Source organism: Dreissena polymorpha, chromosome 16 (genome assembly GCF_020536995.1).
Source record: "Dreissena polymorpha isolate Duluth1 chromosome 16, UMN_Dpol_1.0, whole genome shotgun sequence".
NCBI classification, from domain to species: Eukaryota; Metazoa; Mollusca; class Bivalvia; order Myida; family Dreissenidae; genus Dreissena; species Dreissena polymorpha.
In genome coordinates, this window is record NC_068370.1 from 46,943,974 (window position 1) to 46,964,781 (window position 20,808).

Genomic DNA, 20,808 nt, shown 5'->3' on the forward strand with positions numbered 1-20,808 from the left:
TTTGCTTCTTTCACAAACACATATATACATTACCGGACTCATCTTTTTTAAACATGATGTTCCAATTTTGATAAATTCCATCATATACACGTTAAGAAAACACTGACAATAATTGGTTTCCATACTGAATAACAAATGCTATAAACTGAAAAATCAAATTCTAACATGTAAAAGTATACACTTCAAATGAATTGGACAACATTTTAATAACAACAAACAATAACTGACAAATCATGATCCAACAATAAAACGCTTACCTCTATATTGCCAATGCAAAGGCCATATTGTAAACGCGTAGGTACACACTAAAAGAATCTTAAACAAACACCCTTACTACAAAACTTCAAATCGTTCCACAAATATCCCATTGAAAACATTTTATAAATGAATCAATATTTATGTTATCCGATGCCACATTTACACATTTCCATATCTTTATGTTTAAATTGAATGTAGGATCGTACGTATAACAAAAAGAATTACAATTCAAGTTCAGAAAAAGACAAGAAGAACTTCTATGGAAACAAAAAGCATGTGTTCAATAGCAAATATTATGTAAACAACATATAAGCGTGTATGTTTGCGCAAGCCGTTTGAGTTTTAATTTATATCGATTCGATAACAATTCTAAGTGTAAGGAAGATGAAAAAAAACACATTATAAATCATATGAAATTTGTCACCTTTGTAGAGCTATGTAACCCCCAGATGACCGTAAACATTGCAAGTACCGCCCTGTTGTGATACTGTCACGGTATTTTGCTTATTCAACGTGGACACGTCTTGTGCGTTTTCCATTTTGAATCGCTCTCGTGTCTCTGATTGGCCGGGAATATTGCCACGTGACAGTGAGCCTTCACCACCGCCACCTGGCGTTTGGATTTATCCGTCGCTTTCGAATTGGAAATTGTATCATATTCGCTTTCTATAATGGACGAACGAGGCCGTGCCGTTCTAGGACCGCCCGTTACTGCGTCCGAGGGCTTGGCATATTCGCTGATGTCACTTACTTCGTAGTGTTGAGCATCTGTACAATTAACGGTGTCCGCCGTTTCGGAGTAGCCGTCGGAGAGGGTTGGCCTGCGGTCTTTGTTCGGTTTCCTAAGGCAAATCCGCAATAATTCTGGTTTTATCCTACAGTTAAATGATTTTATAAAAGGAAACTCTAGGTGTCATTTAAACTTGTGCTTTGCATTCCTACCAGCCTTTACACTGCTGCTTTATGTATATAGCGGACTATTTTCTTGACCGGTCACTTTTGTTTAAAGATCAAATATCGTTAAGACATTTAGACAATGTATCTCGTTCACATGAATCGCCACACCAATTCATGTGTGCCCTCATTGCATTACATGCACACATTGAATTAATATATTTCAAACCATTGTATCGTAAAATAATAATAATAGCCGCAAATTATCAATTAGTTTCTATGGATGTTTTAACGGAATGCAAAACGAATCAATACGCTGCACGCACTTTTCTACTTATTTAAGTTACTAGACTGCATCATTCGTTCAGTTCACGGACGCGAGTGGCTGGACATTTTGGAGCGCAGTTACATTAAAATGTGACGCATTTGAGTGTTTAAAATAGAATATTATAATCAAATGTGAATAACGGTTTTTAAATGTATGGCTCAAATGAAAGAGGTATATGCAGTACCAAGTCGAGGAAGGAAAATATAAGCTTCAAAATGCAAAAGAAGGCGATACTGTTTGATTCTGCAGCAGCAAATGACGGCGACCACTAACGCCGTTACCACGGCAACTCTCACGCAGATAAGTGCTATGAGGATTTTCTGGTTTATCTGAAAAAAAAAAACACTAAGCGCGCATCATTTCAGTTTCGCTAGTATGTAATATCATACAAATACATGATAGGTATGATTTACCATATTCAGAATTAAATTTACTATAGACATATAGCATTATTGCACAAAACTAAAAAATATGCAAAACAAACTAAATTGCATTATGTTCTTAGGGTCTGCGGTGTATTAAACACGCTTTCATTATTATGCACAAAACGTTCTTATGAACTGTTATTTTGGGAGATGGGGCTGGCTTGATGGGGTTTGGGTGGGAGGAAAGGAATAACAAACTCCAAACACAGCGATCTAACTACCCTTGGCACGACTTTTACGGTCGCTGGTGGAATTGTGCAAGTCGGACGATTTGTTTGATGCGCTAGTGGTTAAATCAACGCCACCGTTAGTTTCCGACGTAACAAGTGACGTCACAAACTCTGAGGTACCCGCTGATGATGTCAAAGGCGTGGTCGGTGACGTCGGATCGTAGTTGGCACCTTCGAGTCTTGCCCGTTGTACTGTATAGTGTCGTGAACAGTTACTGAAAGGGTGAACAAACACATTGAACATCATTCATGCTGATCGTTCTACTCAATAATTAAAAAAAAGTGTAGTTGTTACATTGCGCATTGAAAAACCATACGTGATTCCCGATCCTGAATACCGCATTAAAATAGTCTCAACATGAAATGCTTATAAATCTCTCAATAATGTTATGATCGAAATATTTGTTTTAGGTATCTGTTTTAACATATGAATTAACAACGCATTGCCTGTCTTATGTATGGTACTTACTATTTAATACGCTCTAGAACTGCAATAAATCGAAATGTAATGTTGACATAATCTTCGTCAACAACACCAAAAGTAACAGGCTTTTCACATATGAATAAACAACACAGTGTCTTTCTTATGAATGGCAATCATTGTTTAATACGCTTTAGAAATGCAAATTGTTCTTTATTGACTAAAATTACAATACATCGAGACTTAATATTGAAATAATCTTCGTAAACGGCAATACCACCACAAGTAACATCTTCATCAACAAAAACAACAACACCATTATCATATTTTTATTTTTCAACTTCATTGTCAGCAAAATCATAAGCATCAAGTGAAGAAACAACAGCAGCAACAGCAGGATTACCATCACAGTCATCATAATCATAATCAACAATGACAAGCATAAGCATCTTTGAAATAATTATTACAAAAGTCATTACCTTCTTTAGGTTCACAGTCATTAAAAAGTATACATTACCAAACGCGATTAAACTGAAATACCTATGTATCTTAACTCAAAATCGGTGTGGTTCATTCGATAAACAAAGTTTAATCGAACGCTATGAGCTATTTCTACTTACCGTTTACGCAGACGGATGAATAGCTTTTGGTACAATTGTCTTTTCGTAACTCGCCATGATAATTGAGCACAAAACAATGCACTATGAGGTCTTCCGCTAGCAAACAAAGGAACAATATAAACAATATAGCTTAATGGGACCTTCTCACAGATTTTGTCATGCATTGAAGTTTTTCATTTAACTCTTTAAATTGATAAATGTAAACATTTGAACTAATTAGCTCCAGTCATTAAAACAAGACTAAAATTGCAAAATAAAACAAAAAAAAAAATCATTCTCAGCCGGGCTAAAACCAGTAACCCTGGGAATAAAAGTTTAATATTTAAGCCATTCGGTCACCCGTGCCCATACAGTGAGTGGTGTATTTTATACTTTACATAAGCAATCCTCGTATTGTCACAAAATATATAACGACACCGTCAGATCTCTCAAAATGATGCAATTGTTGCGCGTTTGTGACGCTTTGTAATGTTCATGTTCTTAAATTGTCAGAAGATATAATTGATATGTTAGAGTATGGCCAATTTTCAGTATTACTGTTTCCTCCCAAATATCATAACTTCAACGAAAATTTGCGAATTTGAAACATTTTTCAATTTTGTCAATTTTCCAAAACGTGAAAAGGTCCCTTTAAAATGGTGTATACGTATAAATATAATAGAGTCTTTTAAAATGTTTCAAACAGTATTTGTGACATGCAATACATATTACATATTACAATTCTTTATTTCGTAAATATATCCTCCGGCCCATATACAACATATTAACATCATAATATACAATGGTTAGTCAAGGATACAACATATTCGAAATAAGGAAATCTTATACGTAGACAATGCACCCTCAATGAATAAACATAGAGTAAATATGGAGTATCCACACCGCATGTCTATAATGTGAGTCGTCAAATATGGGTTGTTCATATTTAGCATTTATAATATGACAGGATATATAATTCCAATAAATCCAAAAGCACCAAGTCTACACAGTTTCTCATTACTATACGCACATAATAAGCCAAAAATGCAAAGTATATATAGCAATGATGATGAGTTACTATGTACCCTTAATGAATTCATCTCGTTGCATGAAAGCATAATATATATATTCATAGCTACGTTACGGATTGTTTCCATATTATTAGAGCAAAGTTTATTTATAAAATTGAAGTAGTGTTTGTTTTGTGTATAGTAATGAGGAATATATTTTTGACGAATACTTTCATACAATGGACAAATCAAAACAAAGTGGAATTCGTCTTCACCGACGATTTCACAGAAAACACATGTTCTCTCTTCTCTACCAATATTATAATATCTACCTCTCTCTACCATTAGGCTATGAGACGAACTTCTAAACATAGCTAGACCTTTTCTAAACTTAGAAACGTCTACAACATCAATGTATAATTCCCTAGAATTTCTTGTTTGAAGTCCATATAATAGGCTAGTTTGGCGTTGTTAGCAACAGTGCCCCTCCAAGTTTGGGTATACCTGTCTTTTAATCTATTTAAAAACATACACAAAAAGTGTATTTTGTTTAAAACACCTTGATTTTCCCAGACATAGCCAAAGCCGATTGAGTATAAGACATGTTTAATGTCTGTAAACCAGTTGCATTGACCGATAGAATCATAATATCTTACCACATTGTAACACATTCTAACATATCTTGAATCAGGCAATGAAAGTATTCTTAGCCAATAAGCTATGCACCGTTTTGCAGTATAAATTTGCATTGGAAATCGACCAAGGTCCCTTAGACACGCATCGTTACATGCTCCTTGACTTACATAAAGGAATCTTTTACATGCATACATTTGTACATTTTCAACACATTGTCTTGGTTTCAAACACCATATTTCTGAACCATTCATTAAAATAGAACATATTTTTGCATCAAAAACTATGAAAAATGTCTTTGCAGGTAGGTTTGGCAATTCACCAAAATAATTAAATAAATGAGCCAAAATCTTTGATGTTTAGCACATATATTTGCTGCCATTTTATATAGCGAGAGTCGACTTGTGAAAAATACACCGACATAACAGAATCCATGGATAACTTCTAGAGTGTTGCCATTATAAAACCACTTTGCCCTTCTTGAAAGCGGACCACCCTTTTTAAAAACTATAACTTTTGTCTTTTCTTTGTTAACAGCTAATTTATTGTTTTGGCACAAAAGTATGTTGCACATTCACCCAGCAAACATTTTAAATCGGTCCGATATCGGCCGATATTTATTTCAATATCGGCCCGAAATCAGTAATTACATCGGCCCGACAACGGGAGTGCAACACGGCGCAATGTTGGCCCGACATCGGTATGTATATCGGCCCGACATCGGTAATTACATCGGCCCGAGATCGGGAGTGCAACACGGCTCGATGTTGGCCCGACATTGGTATGTATATCGGCACGAGATCGGGAGTGCAACACGGCTCGATGTTGGCCCGACATTGGTATGTATATCGGCGATACCTTCTTGAGCCAGCATGGTGCCGACATACTTTTAACTATTCCAGAGTCCCTGTCTAGCCTCAATTGTTTTTAATTGTTGTTGGTAGTGTTAAGGGCCTAAAACAGTTTTTTAAATAAATGAAAGAACATTTTCTTCAGACATTTTATTTTTACATTCTTTTCAACCAAACTGGAACACAGTATTTGCTAATTATACTACTGTCTTGAAACTGAAAATATTAAACTGATTTATTACTAATTCCAACATTTTTATTCTAATGGTGTAAAATTAATTAATATATACATTGACTAACAACAAATGTAAAAGAAATTATTTAAACAGACTCTATAATTCTACAGATACAGAAACTGAAAAAGTAACACATTGAAACAAAATGTTAAATGACCAAATGACTTGAGTTTTGTATTTTGGTAATAGAATATTCAGCAAATGAAAATAAAATAGAGAATTATGAAGAAAACCAACGTATCTAACACGCATATTGTATACATGGAAAATTACCAAACATGCATGTATAAATGGTTCATATCACCCATATTATCAAAACTGGTCTATATACCCTGGCAATTAACGAAATAACCCTTTCTTTAAACTGGATAACGTACGATACCCATAAAATAGTAACAATTAAGACTAGTTAGCAAAATACAACATAGTAGTCTTACGATACACAAAAAATTGTAACAAGTAAGACTAGTCAGCAAAATACAACATAGTAGTCATAAGATACACACAAAATAGTAACAAATAAGACTAGTCAGCAAAATACAACAAAGTAGTCATACCATACACAAAAAATAGTAACAAGTAAGACTAGTCAGCAAAGTGCAACATAGTAGTCATACGATACACAAAACATAGTAACAAATAAGACTAGTCAGCAAAATACAACATAGTAGTCATACGATACACAATAAATAGTAACAAGTAAGACTAGTCAGCAAAATACAACAATGTAGTCATATGATACATAAAAAATAGTAACAAGACTAGTCAGCAAAATACAACATAGCAGTCATACGATACACAAAAAATTGTAACAAGTAAATTCAGCAAATTGCTATCCAGCAAAAAAAAACACAACATAGTAATGGCACAAAATGTAAATGTACAAGTGACTAGAAATCTCACTTTAAGGTAATGGGCCATGTTCTCAATGGCAGAACACATTTTTTCCCCCTAAATCAAGTCAAGCAATTCCTCATTGTTGAATAGTCTTAAATGGTAAATACTAGCTGTGAAATGTGGAATAAGACTTGTAGTTAATCAGTTGTACTTTTTCTGAACTGCAGGTAAATATACATATTGACACAACATTTCCCAATTTCATGGAATGGGGTCACATTCCCAAAATACTGAGAAAAAAAAGCCATTAAGTCAGACCATTCCTTTAAAGAGAACTAATAATGTTATGCAGTATAAAGCAGCCAGTATTTGTTAATGAATACATTGCAGTAGGACAGAGCAATATATTGCTATATGATATATAATTGAGTAGTTTACTAGGACTTATTTACATATGGTTATAAATACCTTAAACTAACATTTGTTGTTTTCACCAGGAAATGATCACTTGAAAATAAAAATAATTGAGTTCTGTCACTTATCAAATTCAAAATGAATTGAGGGAATTGGTTTTTATAATTGAGTATTTTTAGAAATAAACACCTTTTATGTCCCCTGAACTTAGACATAAATTATGGGCATTTCTAGAAAGTTTTGAATAAAAAATATTACGAGAAAATCGTCTTCAATATTAATACAAACTACATGAAACTTGTTTTCTTCAAAAATGACAAATGAAAACAATTAGAACAAGAATGTATTGAAAAGTTACGTTTACCTAAGTAACACACAGAGTTACAGCTATTTAGGTAATAAAGGCAAAAAAAAATAAAAATATTTACACTGCTTCCATCATTATGCATATTAAAAGAAAAGTTGTGTAAAATCATTAATTTCAAGTTCAAAGAGACCTTAACATCATAACAAATTGCAGCAGGAGACTAAATTAAAAGTTAAAACACACACGAGTTAAAATTCATTGGGACGGTTCATCACTTTTTTTGGCTGTCTTCTTTTTTCTTCCACCGTCACGGTCAGAGGCTGTTCTAAACCATTCCCTGCACTCATGTTCAACTTCTGCAGCTGTGCATTTCAAGGACCGCATGACAGCTTCTGAAAATGGTAATGACATGTAGGCACATATTATTCTATATCCATTATAAGTTCAAACAGGGTTGCAAGAATTAACGATACTGGGCAGTTTATAAACCAATATTATTTCTTAACCCTTTTTAAATTACAATATGAAGACTACTTTTGAAAAAGGAAAACAGCCGGATGTAATTCTGTATGTATATATATATTCACACATATGGCCAGTTACGGGGTCTCTGATTAAGAAATAGGTCATGGGGTTCCCACTTTAAATACATGTATCTCCATACCCTTTTTTACCCGATATTAACACAAATCAAGGTGTATAGGGGTACCTTATATAGTATTATATATAAATACATCATTTATTTTACGTCTCATACAAGAAAATATATAGCGACATTAATTGCGAGGTACATGAAATTTCAATTTCAGACGTGATTGTGGTTTTGGATATAAGACCGTATTGTGACATTTGATTGCATTACCTCCCCTACACCCCCTCATAGTAATTAAAGGTGCCTAGAACGCGGGGTTGTATGCAGACCCGGTATTTTTATATTGACCCCTTAAGTATAGTCTGAAAACTACCGAGACCGCGTAACTGGCACTTTGTATTAGTTCTAACTGTGACCTTATCTTTTTACACATACTATGACAACTTACTCTGCACAACATCAGCCAATGGAAGTTTTCCAAATACTGCCTTTTTCTTCCTCCCATGCCAGCTGTACTGGTTGGCCACCTCATTTGACATGCAATGCTTCAGAATGCGCCGGCACACATCAGCGCGGTTTCGGCCACCCAATACAGACAAATGGCTTACCTGAAAAGAAACACAAAGCATCTGTACACAGCTCTCAGTTCATTAATTTATGTTGTATACTAAAAGAACAATAAGTAATTACCTAAGAAATAGGTGCCAAATGGCCTGTTGCATTGGGTGTACTGGAACATGATTCATCAGCATTGTAAACATGATTTAAGTGTATAGAAACATTTTTTTTTACCTGTCTGTATGAGTGCCAGTATGTTTTATCCCTTGATTTTGACAGACATTGCTAATATAATACACGGAGTGCTCTCAGTTTCACCAAAATTTATTAGAAAGAATTTTATGAAACAACTTATAGCTGACTAGCTATTCATTCATGAAATTAAACAAACATTGAACAGTCGCGAAAACATGTGACATTTGATGACAGATAGCAATTTCAGAAAAACAGCACTCTAAAAATGGTCTGATCTTGTGAATAAACAAATAAAATTGTTTCCGAACAAAAATAAATAAGAAAGTCCAGGACAGAATAGTTCTACCTTGATAATTTCGAAATTGAGTCAATGCAGCTTTGTCGCGCGCCTATTTGTATGATCATACAGGACTGAATATAGTTTAAAGTCAAATATTTCAAACGCATATTTACATAAAAAGTAATATGACAAATATATTTATTAAATGAAAGGTATTTTATAACATTATATGATATAAATTTTGTTTACTTCCAAAGCCTGGGCAGATTCACTACACAAGAGCCAAGGGAAGCAACCTCCTTTTAACAACGGTTACTCTTCCTGGACATGTTAATATTGATTTTATATCAAGTATCTTACACGGTTTTTAAAAGAGACATAATAATTAAATTTAATAACAATAAATTAAAAAGAAAATAATCAAAGTTACCTTTTCTCTTGAGTATTAATTATGATATCGGGCCTATGTTTGGCCGATATCATACTTTGAACTGTTGAGTTGTAAGTATTTTTATAACAACGGGCCGACATCGGGCCGACATTGTCCTATAAATATAAATTGTATAATATGCGACCTATCTTTCACGGTTTTTAAAAGAGACATAGACAATTAAATTTAACGCAACAAGAAATTAAAAAGAAAATAATCAAAGTTACATTTTCTCTTGAGTGTTAATTATGATATCGGGCCTATGTTGGGCCGATATCATACTTTGAACTGTGGAGTTATAAGTATTTTTATAACAACGGGCCGACATCGGGCCGACATTGTCCTATAAATATAAATTGAATAATATGCGACCTAATCAAACGTTATTAAACCAGATGGATTCACTAAAATGGAAAATTGCAAAATGTTCTCATCTCTTAACAAAATATTTTTTGTTTAACAAAAATGTCGGTCCGATGTCGGCCCAACATCGGCAAACCTCTGCCGATATTCCATCATTTAGCCGATATCGGGCCGATATGGGCATGTTTGCTGGGCAGTTGCTTCTGTAAAACTGCTACTGTATCTGAGATACAAGCAATATCATCAGCAAACATCAACATACATATTTCTATAATTTCTGGAAATAACTGGATTCCTCTTATTTCATTTGCAACCATGACATCATGTAGCTCATTTATGAACATCGCAAATAAAATGGGGCTTAAACTACAACCTTGTCTTAGTTGTCGGGCTTTCGAAAGACACTGCATACGCGGACTGTGATCGGAGGACTTCCTTGACAGAATAATATATAGCTTGTATCGCCTTTAATAAGTTACCTCGCATATTGTTCTTTCTTAAGACTTCAATTAATATACCCCTATTTACTGAGTCAAATGCCTTTTGAAGTCAATAAAAGCCACGTTTACTGGTCTGCGTTTTGTACTTAAATATTTAGTCACGATAGAGTATAAAACAAAAGCAATATCTGTTGTTGAATATCCAACACGAAAGCCAGACTGTGCTTCAGATAGTTTTGACAAAGCATCGGAATAAAATATAAGCCTTTTTGTCAGTATTGAGAATAATATCTTGCTAAACCCTATACCCCTATAATTATCTGGTGAATTAATGCTTCCTTTTTAGCTCGACTATTATATATGAAATATATATAGTGGAGCTATCCTACTCACCCCGGCGTCGGCGTTAGCGTTCCCGTTCCCGTCAGCGTGCAAATGTTAAAGTTTGCGTACCACCCCAAATATTTCCTATGTCCTTTGACATATTGCTTTTATATTTTGCATACTTCTTTATCAGCATGACCCCAATCTATAAACAAGAGCAGACAGTTGTATCAAGCATTTTGACAGAATTATTGCCCCTTGTATACTTAAAATATGCATATTATTATTGATAAATCTATGTTAAAGTTTGCGTACCACCTCAAATATTTTCTATGTCCTTTGACATATTGCTTTCATATTCTGCATACTTCTTTACCAACACGATCCCAATCTTTAAACAAGAGCAGACAACTGTATCAAGCATTTTGACAGAATTATGGCCCCTTTTTTCCTTAGATAATTGAATATTTTGCCATAACTTCTTTATTTTTGATCACATTTGATTCATACTGTTACAAAACAACACTTACCTGACATACCACAATGCACTCCACCCAAACCATCCCCATGCCCCACCCCAGAATCCCCCCCCCCAAAAAATAAATAAATTTGTTTTCCTTATTTTTGAAAGATCATCTATTAAATGACCACACACCCACATTATGCCCCCCTCTCCATGATTGCTTACGTTATACTGTCAAGCACTCGAATATCTGCGCGCGCAACCGAACCTGATATCCGGAATATCCGAAACCGGAACTGGAAGTTTTCGAACTAAATAACAAGCGTCTCCTGATTGATCATAATGATAAAATAGAAAAAAAGATCAAATTTACGGCTTTTAAATATTTTAAAATTCTTCTCTCTATTTATTGTTACTATATTTCGAATAAAGCATCAGCATTCTTCGTGTAAAACATTTGTCTTCATTCAGGGACTTCCCCGTTCGATGACGTCATCACAAAATTTATCCAAGTAACAAATGACGTCAGCGTGTTGTGTGTACATAGCAGGTGTCAAATTATTAAACATGATGACAAAACAAGTAAGTGCTATTATTTACTGGACGATTGCCATTGAGGAACAAACACACGATTGGTTCGGCATGTACTCAGGTACCAAACTTTTTCGAACAACAACCTGCACAGTCAAATTCTCGATTTCATAATCATTTCATATCGTGACATCGGGTAATTTCGACGTAGGGGTATTTTCGACGATTGCGCATTTTCCGGTGTAAACATGCGTACCGCGCATACTCGACGGAAGTCACGTGTTGTTTACATTGACTATACATAGCTCCATCAACGATGACCTAATTTACCATTTCATGGCTATACAGACTGTTAATTAACATACTTTTGTTCAAATATGGTGCTTTTCATGCCTTTCAGCTGATCCCTTAATATCACCATTTATGAATAAAGTTTTACTTTATTTAACAACAACTTAAATTTTTGACAGTTCGTCTGCTTCACTCGTCATACATACCATAGTAGTCACGTGATATTCATTTGAACATGTAGTGTACTGTTCAACATAAAAACGTGTAATAAGTTATGCGAGTCTTTACATCGTTTTTATTGTTAATTAAGATATTTAATCAATAAGGAAACTGTATTTGGCACGTGCAAAAACAGTTTTATAATATATTTTGTAGCATAAGGGTCCTTCTAGAGGCCCTTACAAGAGGTATGACCCTGGGGATTCGACAGAAGCGTACCAGGCTGTGGTAGAGGATGGGATTTCAGTGGAAAGAGCTGCAAAGATGTTCGCAGTGCCCATAATCACTTTAAAAGATCGGGTTAAGGGTAGAGTTGACATAGACACTTTAAGATCTGGACCGCACACTTTGTTCTCGTTAGATCAAGAGGCATTTTTAGCTACCCATTTGCAAACAATGGCTGAAGTAGGCTACGGCTACTCACGCCAGGAAACCATCAATTTAGCATCTGACTACGCTGTACACGTTGGTATAAAACAAAAAGCGCAAACATAAGGCTTTGACTGGTTTTATGGCTTCATGTCCAGATGGCCAAATTTGAAGTTGAACAAGCCTAGAAGTCTTGAACTATCACGTGCCATGTCTGCTAATCCAATTTCGATCAACAATTACTTTAAAGAACTGACAAACATAATGAATAAATATGACTTAACAAGCAAACCTGAATGCATATTCAATATCGACGAGAAAGGACTGAATGTTGCACATAAACCCCCAAAAATTGTTTCTGGAAAATTAGGCAAAACCCAGGCAGTTACATCTGGAAAGTCAAAAAATGTTAGTTTGATTGGGTGTGTTAGTGGTGTCGGACACCAAATACCACCTTATTTTGTGTTTCGAGGTAAGCGTATGTTGGACTCTCTTTTAGCAGGAGCTACCCCTGGAGCTGCAGGCACAGTCACTGAAAGTGGATGGTCAAATCCTGTTGTATTTGACCATTACATGAAAAATCATTTGTTGAAGTATTTGCCAGCTAGAGACAGTGGTTATGTTCTCATATTATATGATGGCCACAAGAGTCACGTATCTTAGCCGTTGATTGAATGGGCAAAAAAAGAACATCTGTCATCTGTTACAACCCTTAGATGTCAGTTGCTATGGGCCCCTAGATCAAGCCTGGAATTCTGCCTGCCATAGACACATAAGAGAACGGGGTGGTAATGCCATCACGCGATATGAAGTGTGTGCGCTTGCTTGCAGAGCTTACACAAGTACCCTGACTGCCTCAAATATTCAGGCAGCGTTTAGAAAGTCGGGTGTATTTCCCTTAAATCCAAATGTGCTAAGCCCCTTGGATCTGGCTCCATCAACAGCTTTCACAAATAACAACTCGACTCAAGATGTTCCTGAAAAATTAGATGAATCTTTTTTTCAAACAAAATGTGGTCCAATTCTAAAAAATGTTCAACAGAAAAAGCCAAGGAATAGTCTAAGTAAAGTTGTGGGAGGTAGAGCTATAACAGAATCGCCAGTTGTTTGCGCAATAAAGCTTCACTTAAAGTCACAGAGCAAACAGTGTACAGATGTAGAACAGTGTATCATCTCTTCCTCTGTACCCAGTACCTCCGGCCTTCAGGTGAAATGAAAGCAGCCCCCAGTTGAAGAGGTGGTCAGCTCCGACTCAGATGACAGTGACATTGCAGAGTCTGACAAGTGCATTATGTGCAAGCTCATCTATCCCCCTTGTACTGACACAAAGCTTTCATTCATTAACATTGTCAAGTGGGGATGTTGTGATTTGTGTCAAGGATGGGTACATTTGACATTTTGTACACAAATCAAAGTAATAAGGCGGGGTGACTCTTTCCTTTCCCTAAGTGTACTGCTGAAGATTAATTAAATAGACAGAATACCACACAAAACTGAAACATATTTGATATAACCTTATCAGCAGCATGATTTCCTTTCTAAATGTACCAAAAACTTAATTTCAATCATGAACTTGATATTTCAAGAAAACAGGAAACCAAGAAAAAAGGTGGAACCAACAAATGCGTAGAATTGTGAATTATGCAAGCCAGAGTTCTCGAGTTACGATTGTTGTGCCCTGCACTTCTATACACCACAGCCTATCTTTGTTCGAAGTTTGATGCTATTAGGTCTTAATGTAATTACGTTATGACCCGGACAATACAAAAGCGAGATAAATATAGTAATTCAGGGGCTAAAGCTATAATTCTTTACACTAATCTTCTCATCAATAAGATATATCCATATATGAAGTTTCATGTGAATAGGTGTTATAGTTAACGAGTTATAGTCCGGACAAAGACTGGAAGCTGCCTGACCCCTGGCATGACATAGGTAACCCCTTAATATGCCCTTTATTAGACGGACGTATATAAAAGACAAATGGAAAGGATGAAAAAAAAGCAGTAATTAGTTTTATCAGAGACAAATAACAGAGATAGGCAGCTCGCCAAATATCGGCTAGCTATCGCATGTCAAATGGTTTTGGCGAGACAAGTCTAAGCGCGCAACTGTTTGTTGGTTGCAACGGTAGATAACATGCTTATCAACATTTCTAAAACACGCTTTTGCATTCCATTTTTTTATATGAAACAAATATACTATCATTTATTATTAAAATGAGAATGTATGTAGTATTATCACTCAATTGTAATGTGTCAATTAAAACAAGAGATTGCCAAGCAATATGTTCCCCTACAGGTGAAACTCCACCATTTTCATTTTGTATTTGTTGCCATAGCAACCACAATTCTTAAGGTAGAAACAAAATGAAATGACGTGCAAAATCTCCCTTTTGCCATCTATCCATGTTTCAAGTTTCATGTAAAAATATACACAACTTTCAAAGTTATCGCATGATCCAAAAAAGTGTGACGGACTGACAGACTGACTGACGGACAGAGCGCAAACCAAAAGTCCCCTCCGGTTTCACTGGTAGGGGACAAGTCATCACATGCCGCATTGTTTTATTTCCGGTATTTAAAGTTGGCCTTTGTAATAAGATAAAGGAGCGATCAGAATCTTACAACAAACAACTAATTATAGGTTGTTTTAATTAGATTTTTGTTTTTCATTTTTATTTCAGTGTTTAAATTTGATCAATCTGAATGCCATTAACCTGTAGTATAATTTGAATAAAGCTCTGAATTTTTTTTTCTTATGGGGAGAATCTATTCTCGGTCTGTATATGATCTGTATATAATCGGCTGTATATGGTCTTTGTTCTCTTTAATTACCACTAAATTCAATGCACAATTTTACCAATTATAAATAACATTACCATCTAGAAATCGTCAGACCCGTATACTGTGCCATTCTCCGATATTTACCATATCGATCAAGTTATTTAGTCACTTTTCTGTGTTTCTTCACTATGTCTTCGACGGATTTTGTGTCATAGGATGTCGAGGATTTAAATCTGGATTTACCTCTAGGTATACCGATGATGATGAGCACTGTGATAGTGAATTTGTTCAGCACATTAATCAGTCAGTTGTGTATGAGTGCCCAGAATGCAAAAAGTTAATGTTATGTATGTACTAATTGTCCCCTACAAATATGCAAAATTTCATAACAATTGTTCAATAAATAAAAAAAATAAGTTTGCAAATAATTGGATTTGCAAACTTAATCTGGATACTGTTTATACATAATTATCGAAGTATAGGTCACTTTTTGGTTTAATAATTACTTATTAAAATATTAGAGTTATTTAGTTACAAGGACTGTTCTGTTGCTCTTATCCGCAGTTGGTATTCGAACCATATATATTTTACCAGTTATTAGCAAAATAAGGTGATTTTATCTCAACTATACACAGTCGGCAAATTAATTAGCACAATTTTTACAAACAGAAGCTTGTGTGGGCTTTTCAAACATTAACTCATGTGAGCTTTTGAACTGACAATATACTGTTCTAAATCATAACAGAATATTAATTAAATGTAATTCTTTGAAAAATTTTCCTAAACACGGTAATCATGCTATTATACAGCATTGCAGTTTACCTATATATTTTTCAAAAGGTCAGATAGCTTTATTGGAAGAGCAACCCAGGCAAATATCATATGATCAATATCATCAGATGGCTCATGGGCGGATTCGGGTTCGAATCCCGATCTGACCGTCTTAGGTAAACCTGTGGTTGCAAGGCTGGCAACTGATAGTGTGACAATCTGTTTTGGGCGGGGTTTTGGTCTAAAAGTTCTGTTCATCAGGTCACATGAAACCCTTTAATATGGCCCGTTTGTTGTTTAATTGCTGATAAACATAATAATTAAAAGTAAATTTCCTTATTTTTTTTATACCAGTGCCTATATTATTACCAGTCTTTACGAACTCCACTTTCTTCTGTTAGGAAGTGCCTATATATATAATAATAATTTTATTTAAAGTGATATTATGGGCATCTAACAGTATAAATGTGTCTATCGCAACCGTTGTTTATTTTTGCTCTTTTCACTTCATATACACTTATATTTGTTAATGCAGCATCAACATAATAAAACAATATCCCGGAAAGAGAAAAATAATGCATTTGAATATCAACCGTACTTTCGTTTTTACAACTGACCGTCACGCAGGCTTCCTAAAAAAGTCCCAAAAGGTGCCTGTCAACAGGACAGGCTGCTGGAAAAGTTTGCCTGTCCCGACAAAAATTCACCTGTCCGAACAGCGTGAGTTTATAACTGAAGAATTTAGTAAAGTTTAACTCATATTTATTACAAACAATGCGCAGCCTGTGTTTCAGTACACTTGATAGAGTAAAACCAAAAACACTTTCTAATTAGACTCGGAACAAAATGACATAACAAGATTGGTAATGCATTCTTCTTCTTGAAAGTCAACACAATCATCCGAATCACAATCTGTGTCGTCTTCAAACAGTATTGAAATGTCATTGTCCATAAAGTGAGGCTGCTGCACGGTTGGCACAGACTTGACAATACTTGGTGACGGTCCTGGTTCGATGACCACAGACGCTGACGATGTGGTCACAGTGGATGGGGCCTCTGACTCTGTACATTTGTCTGCCATTATCCTTTGATATGTTGGCACCATCGAAGTACGTTAGCAACGACATTTTGTTCATGTTTAGTTTTTTGTTACAACCTTTGTTAATGGATAGATGGTAATAATCGGACCAATCAAATTGACGTTCTCAAAAAACAAAAACAAAGGGAGAGCAGTCCTAAGAACTAGTGACGCGATAGTGCTCTTAATTACAAAAAGGCTCGAAACTAACGAAAAGAGTTAATCTAATAAGGTGTTATCGTTCTTTTGGCTAGTATGACTTTTCGGTATTAAGTCATTTGTTTGCCTGTCACAAGGATCGGCGATATTAGAAACTTCGCCGGACCGTAAAGAATTTTGCCGGACAAGACCGGAGGACCGGCCTTTTCAGGAAGCCCGACAGAAATGATTCGATGTACGATGTGAGTCTAAATGTAGTTTTCTTGCAGTTTCGTTCATACGACACAAAAACACTATTTTGTTTTACGGATCATTTCGGCTTAGAGGATTGGGTGAGTCATGTAAAATATCGAAAGAATATATATTTTCTATAAACAACTGGTAGCAAGATGAGTTGTAGATAATTGGTCAGTTACCACATTTTAACTTATTCTTTTGACCTGTTAATTTTTTTCAGAAATGCCCATAATATCACTTTAAATATCATGTTAATTAAAGTTTTTTGTTATTTTTTTCTATTAAACATTAATCGAGCTCGCTTTGAGGCTTTGCCTTATTTCATATTAGCGGAATTATTAATGATGAAAATGTGAAACTATCAGAATTAAATTGAATAGTAGAAATACTCTACTGAAACATTATGCTGATAATCTAAAAATGTGGCCATTCGCCGGACGAAAGACAATAGACAAAACAATCACAATTCAAACATTCTATACGTAGATAGTGACGTCACTTCGTTATTGTCACCTCTTTACTAAGACGCATCACATTCAACTGGTTTGGGTAATTATGCTTCCGCCAAAGTAGTTCTGCGTAGGAAAGAAAATGTTCATAATGAAAGAAAATCGTTATTTATTGTGTTTAAAACGGAATGTTTTTTTAAAGAAATGTTATTTAATAATGTTTTAATGTGATTTTGAATCTCTATTAAGACTGAAAGCGATTATCAGAAGCACGATTACCTGACCTTCTTTCGCTTTCACTTTTCACTCGTAAAAGAAGTGCTACCCACAATTCCTTTCGCGTTAGTACACAGGTCAGTAAGACCGGTGTGTACAGAATGCAATTCAAATGTACAGCCAGCTAAATATAGATGGCTTATATGGAGCCAAAACAAGTCACACATGCGACAGAGCAATGTAAATAAACACTGCTCTAAATATAAACGTGTGATGATTTAAATACAATTCACAATTCAACACATTAAACATAAACAACCTAAAAATAGACGTCTAGGATGAGCTGTTAAACGGTTCAGCGAACCGCAATATGACGTTAATAGTCAAACCTAAAATTTAGGCAATAAGCTGACAAAAAACCGACGAAATCGGTTTTGTTTAATGAAAAATACTTTAAGTATATTAAAGAAATATTTTATTCACTAAAAGTGAACAAAACAACGATAGGAAACTTACATTTAAATGAAACTTTATTTATTTTCAAGATGGCTGACTTCGAACGCTGACGGTTAAAAATAGCCGATTGTTAATAAGTGAAAATATTGCAAGTTTGGTGCTCGCAGCGCCAATTATAGTGCTTATGCAATAAAACACTTATGAACTTACCTTAGCAAGTTGTTTGGAGTTGATTCCATTGTCAACGGCGTATGTACAGCGCAGAATAACCCTCCGTCAGAAAACAGAACGTCTTGTCAAAAGGTTGTTTTCTGCACACACTCTCTGTCTTCATTCTTACGTCATAAGCGCGTTCGTCGGTAAAGAGGGCAATTGGGCAAAACGGTGGATGGTCCATTGACAGTCCGGTCAATTACACTATAGAATAATCACTGGATTCAGGGACAAGATAAATAACCGTTTTTTGCGTCGAATAAAGTTGGGTGCAACTTATAGTACACATTTTTTTTACTTGTCAAAAAACATTGGGTGCGAACGCACCCAACGCACCCCCCCCCCCCCCCCTGGCTACGGGTAAGATTTTACATAACGCCAACAGACGAATAACTAAAAACGTGTTGCATCGCCTTTGAACCTTCAATGCTAAGATGGAGAGTGTAGAGGGGGGGGGGGGGAGATAACACATAGCCTAGAACGACTCAAATTAAGTTTCGTTCCAACTTAAGGCACGTTATTTTCATCGTAAAAACTCCGTTTTATATATGTTTTTACCAAATGATCTGCAAAACAAATTAAGTTTTATTCATGCCTCTTCTCACCAGATATAACGAAATAAATATAGACATGGGCGGTAAACTTTATGCCTTAACGATATTAAAATAGTTTCATGTTTCCTATATAAACATAATAAGCATATTGTATTCGTTGAGTTATGTAATAGAAATAATAGTCATGAGATCTTGATCGTCATGTGCATCATGATCACATTCATGTGTGCATCGTTTTCTTGATTAGTCTTTTAATAAGCATTTTGGTTGGAAGCTAGTGTATACAAGTTGACTTCATGCTGTCAATAACGCTTTTATTTGTTAACATTATGTTGAAATACATGTACCTTTTAACAATGTATGTATAGAACATAATATAGTTTGCATATGATCAATCATGCCACGAACTAGTATTTATTGATGACCGCTTGCATGCATTTTGTTTGTATAAATATATTCAAAATACATGTGTAATGTCTAATGTATCTTGAATAAACCGATTATCAAATACTTTTTGAATAGTCGGAACGCTTCTGAGCAGAGTAAGCGATGTCAGTGTCATACTCACATTTTATAAAGATATCAATATAACTTTCTTGTATCGTTTAAACACAATCAAATTATAATCAATTTCGGCCGTTAATTGCTACAATTATTAGTGTTGCTGCCAATCGGCAGCTTGTACAATGTATATATTAGATCTGATGGGATTAAAATAAGAATTGCATTCATCTTACCGAATCCATTTTTCATTACTCTAGCAATATAAAGAAGTGAAACTCCAGCTGCTGGAGTAATATTGAATTATTATTATAAACAATTAGTTGGTCCTTTATTTAAGGCAAGTGACCGATTGCCAAAACAGTACAAAACAGGACAATTCAGCACAATACAAAACAACATAAACACAAATAAGAATAAAGCTGGGGTCACCGCCTTGGAACGGTCAATGCAAAGCATTGGGGGTGTCCATAATCGTTCATTGCGAGCTTCACCAGGTCGGCAATAACCTTCCGGCGACGTTCATTGCTTTCCCTCTCCTCAGCCGACTCTTCCACCTCGTCTTCATTTCTTTTGCATTTGCAAAGGCAGTTACCCATTCTATTTGTCTTCAATGATTTATAGAATGATATTAAATAACACGTGTGTATCGATGACAGATCGCAGCTGATAAATGATGTCCGTTGTCAAGTTGACGACGTCATTTCGAATAATACGCATGCGCTAAATATTTACGTCGTGACGTCACAATACACACAGGAGTTTTCGTTCGTGGGTAATATATGGTTAATGGGTGATAAATAACGACGCGTCAAGTCTTATGAATGAGTGTGATTTTATATGCGTCCTGTCGTATAAATGTAGCAAACTACAACGCGCGTTTTTGATTA

At 35.2% G+C, this 20,808-nt stretch overlaps 1 protein-coding gene and 1 long non-coding RNA gene across 2 annotated transcripts; both read right to left on the bottom strand.

The window, feature by feature from the left end:
- Positions 1-247: 247 nt before the first annotated feature.
- LOC127862142 (uncharacterized) lies at positions 248-20,608 on the bottom strand. The gene is made up of 4 exons (XM_052401138.1): positions 18,861-20,608; positions 3,177-3,272; positions 2,127-2,350; positions 248-1,809 (listed from the first exon to the last, which is right to left on the bottom strand). Exons 1-4 carry the CDS (start codon positions 18,887-18,889, stop codon positions 1,691-1,693), a joined length of 468 nt encoding a protein of 155 aa, XP_052257098.1. The 5' UTR covers positions 18,890-20,608; the 3' UTR covers positions 248-1,690.
- LOC127862145 (uncharacterized) lies at positions 5,832-9,195 on the bottom strand. The gene is made up of 3 exons (XR_008040463.1): positions 9,135-9,195; positions 8,484-8,643; positions 5,832-7,835 (listed from the first exon to the last, which is right to left on the bottom strand). It is a non-coding gene; the product is annotated as an uncharacterized LOC127862145 (long non-coding RNA).
- Positions 20,609-20,808: the final 200 nt, after the last annotated feature.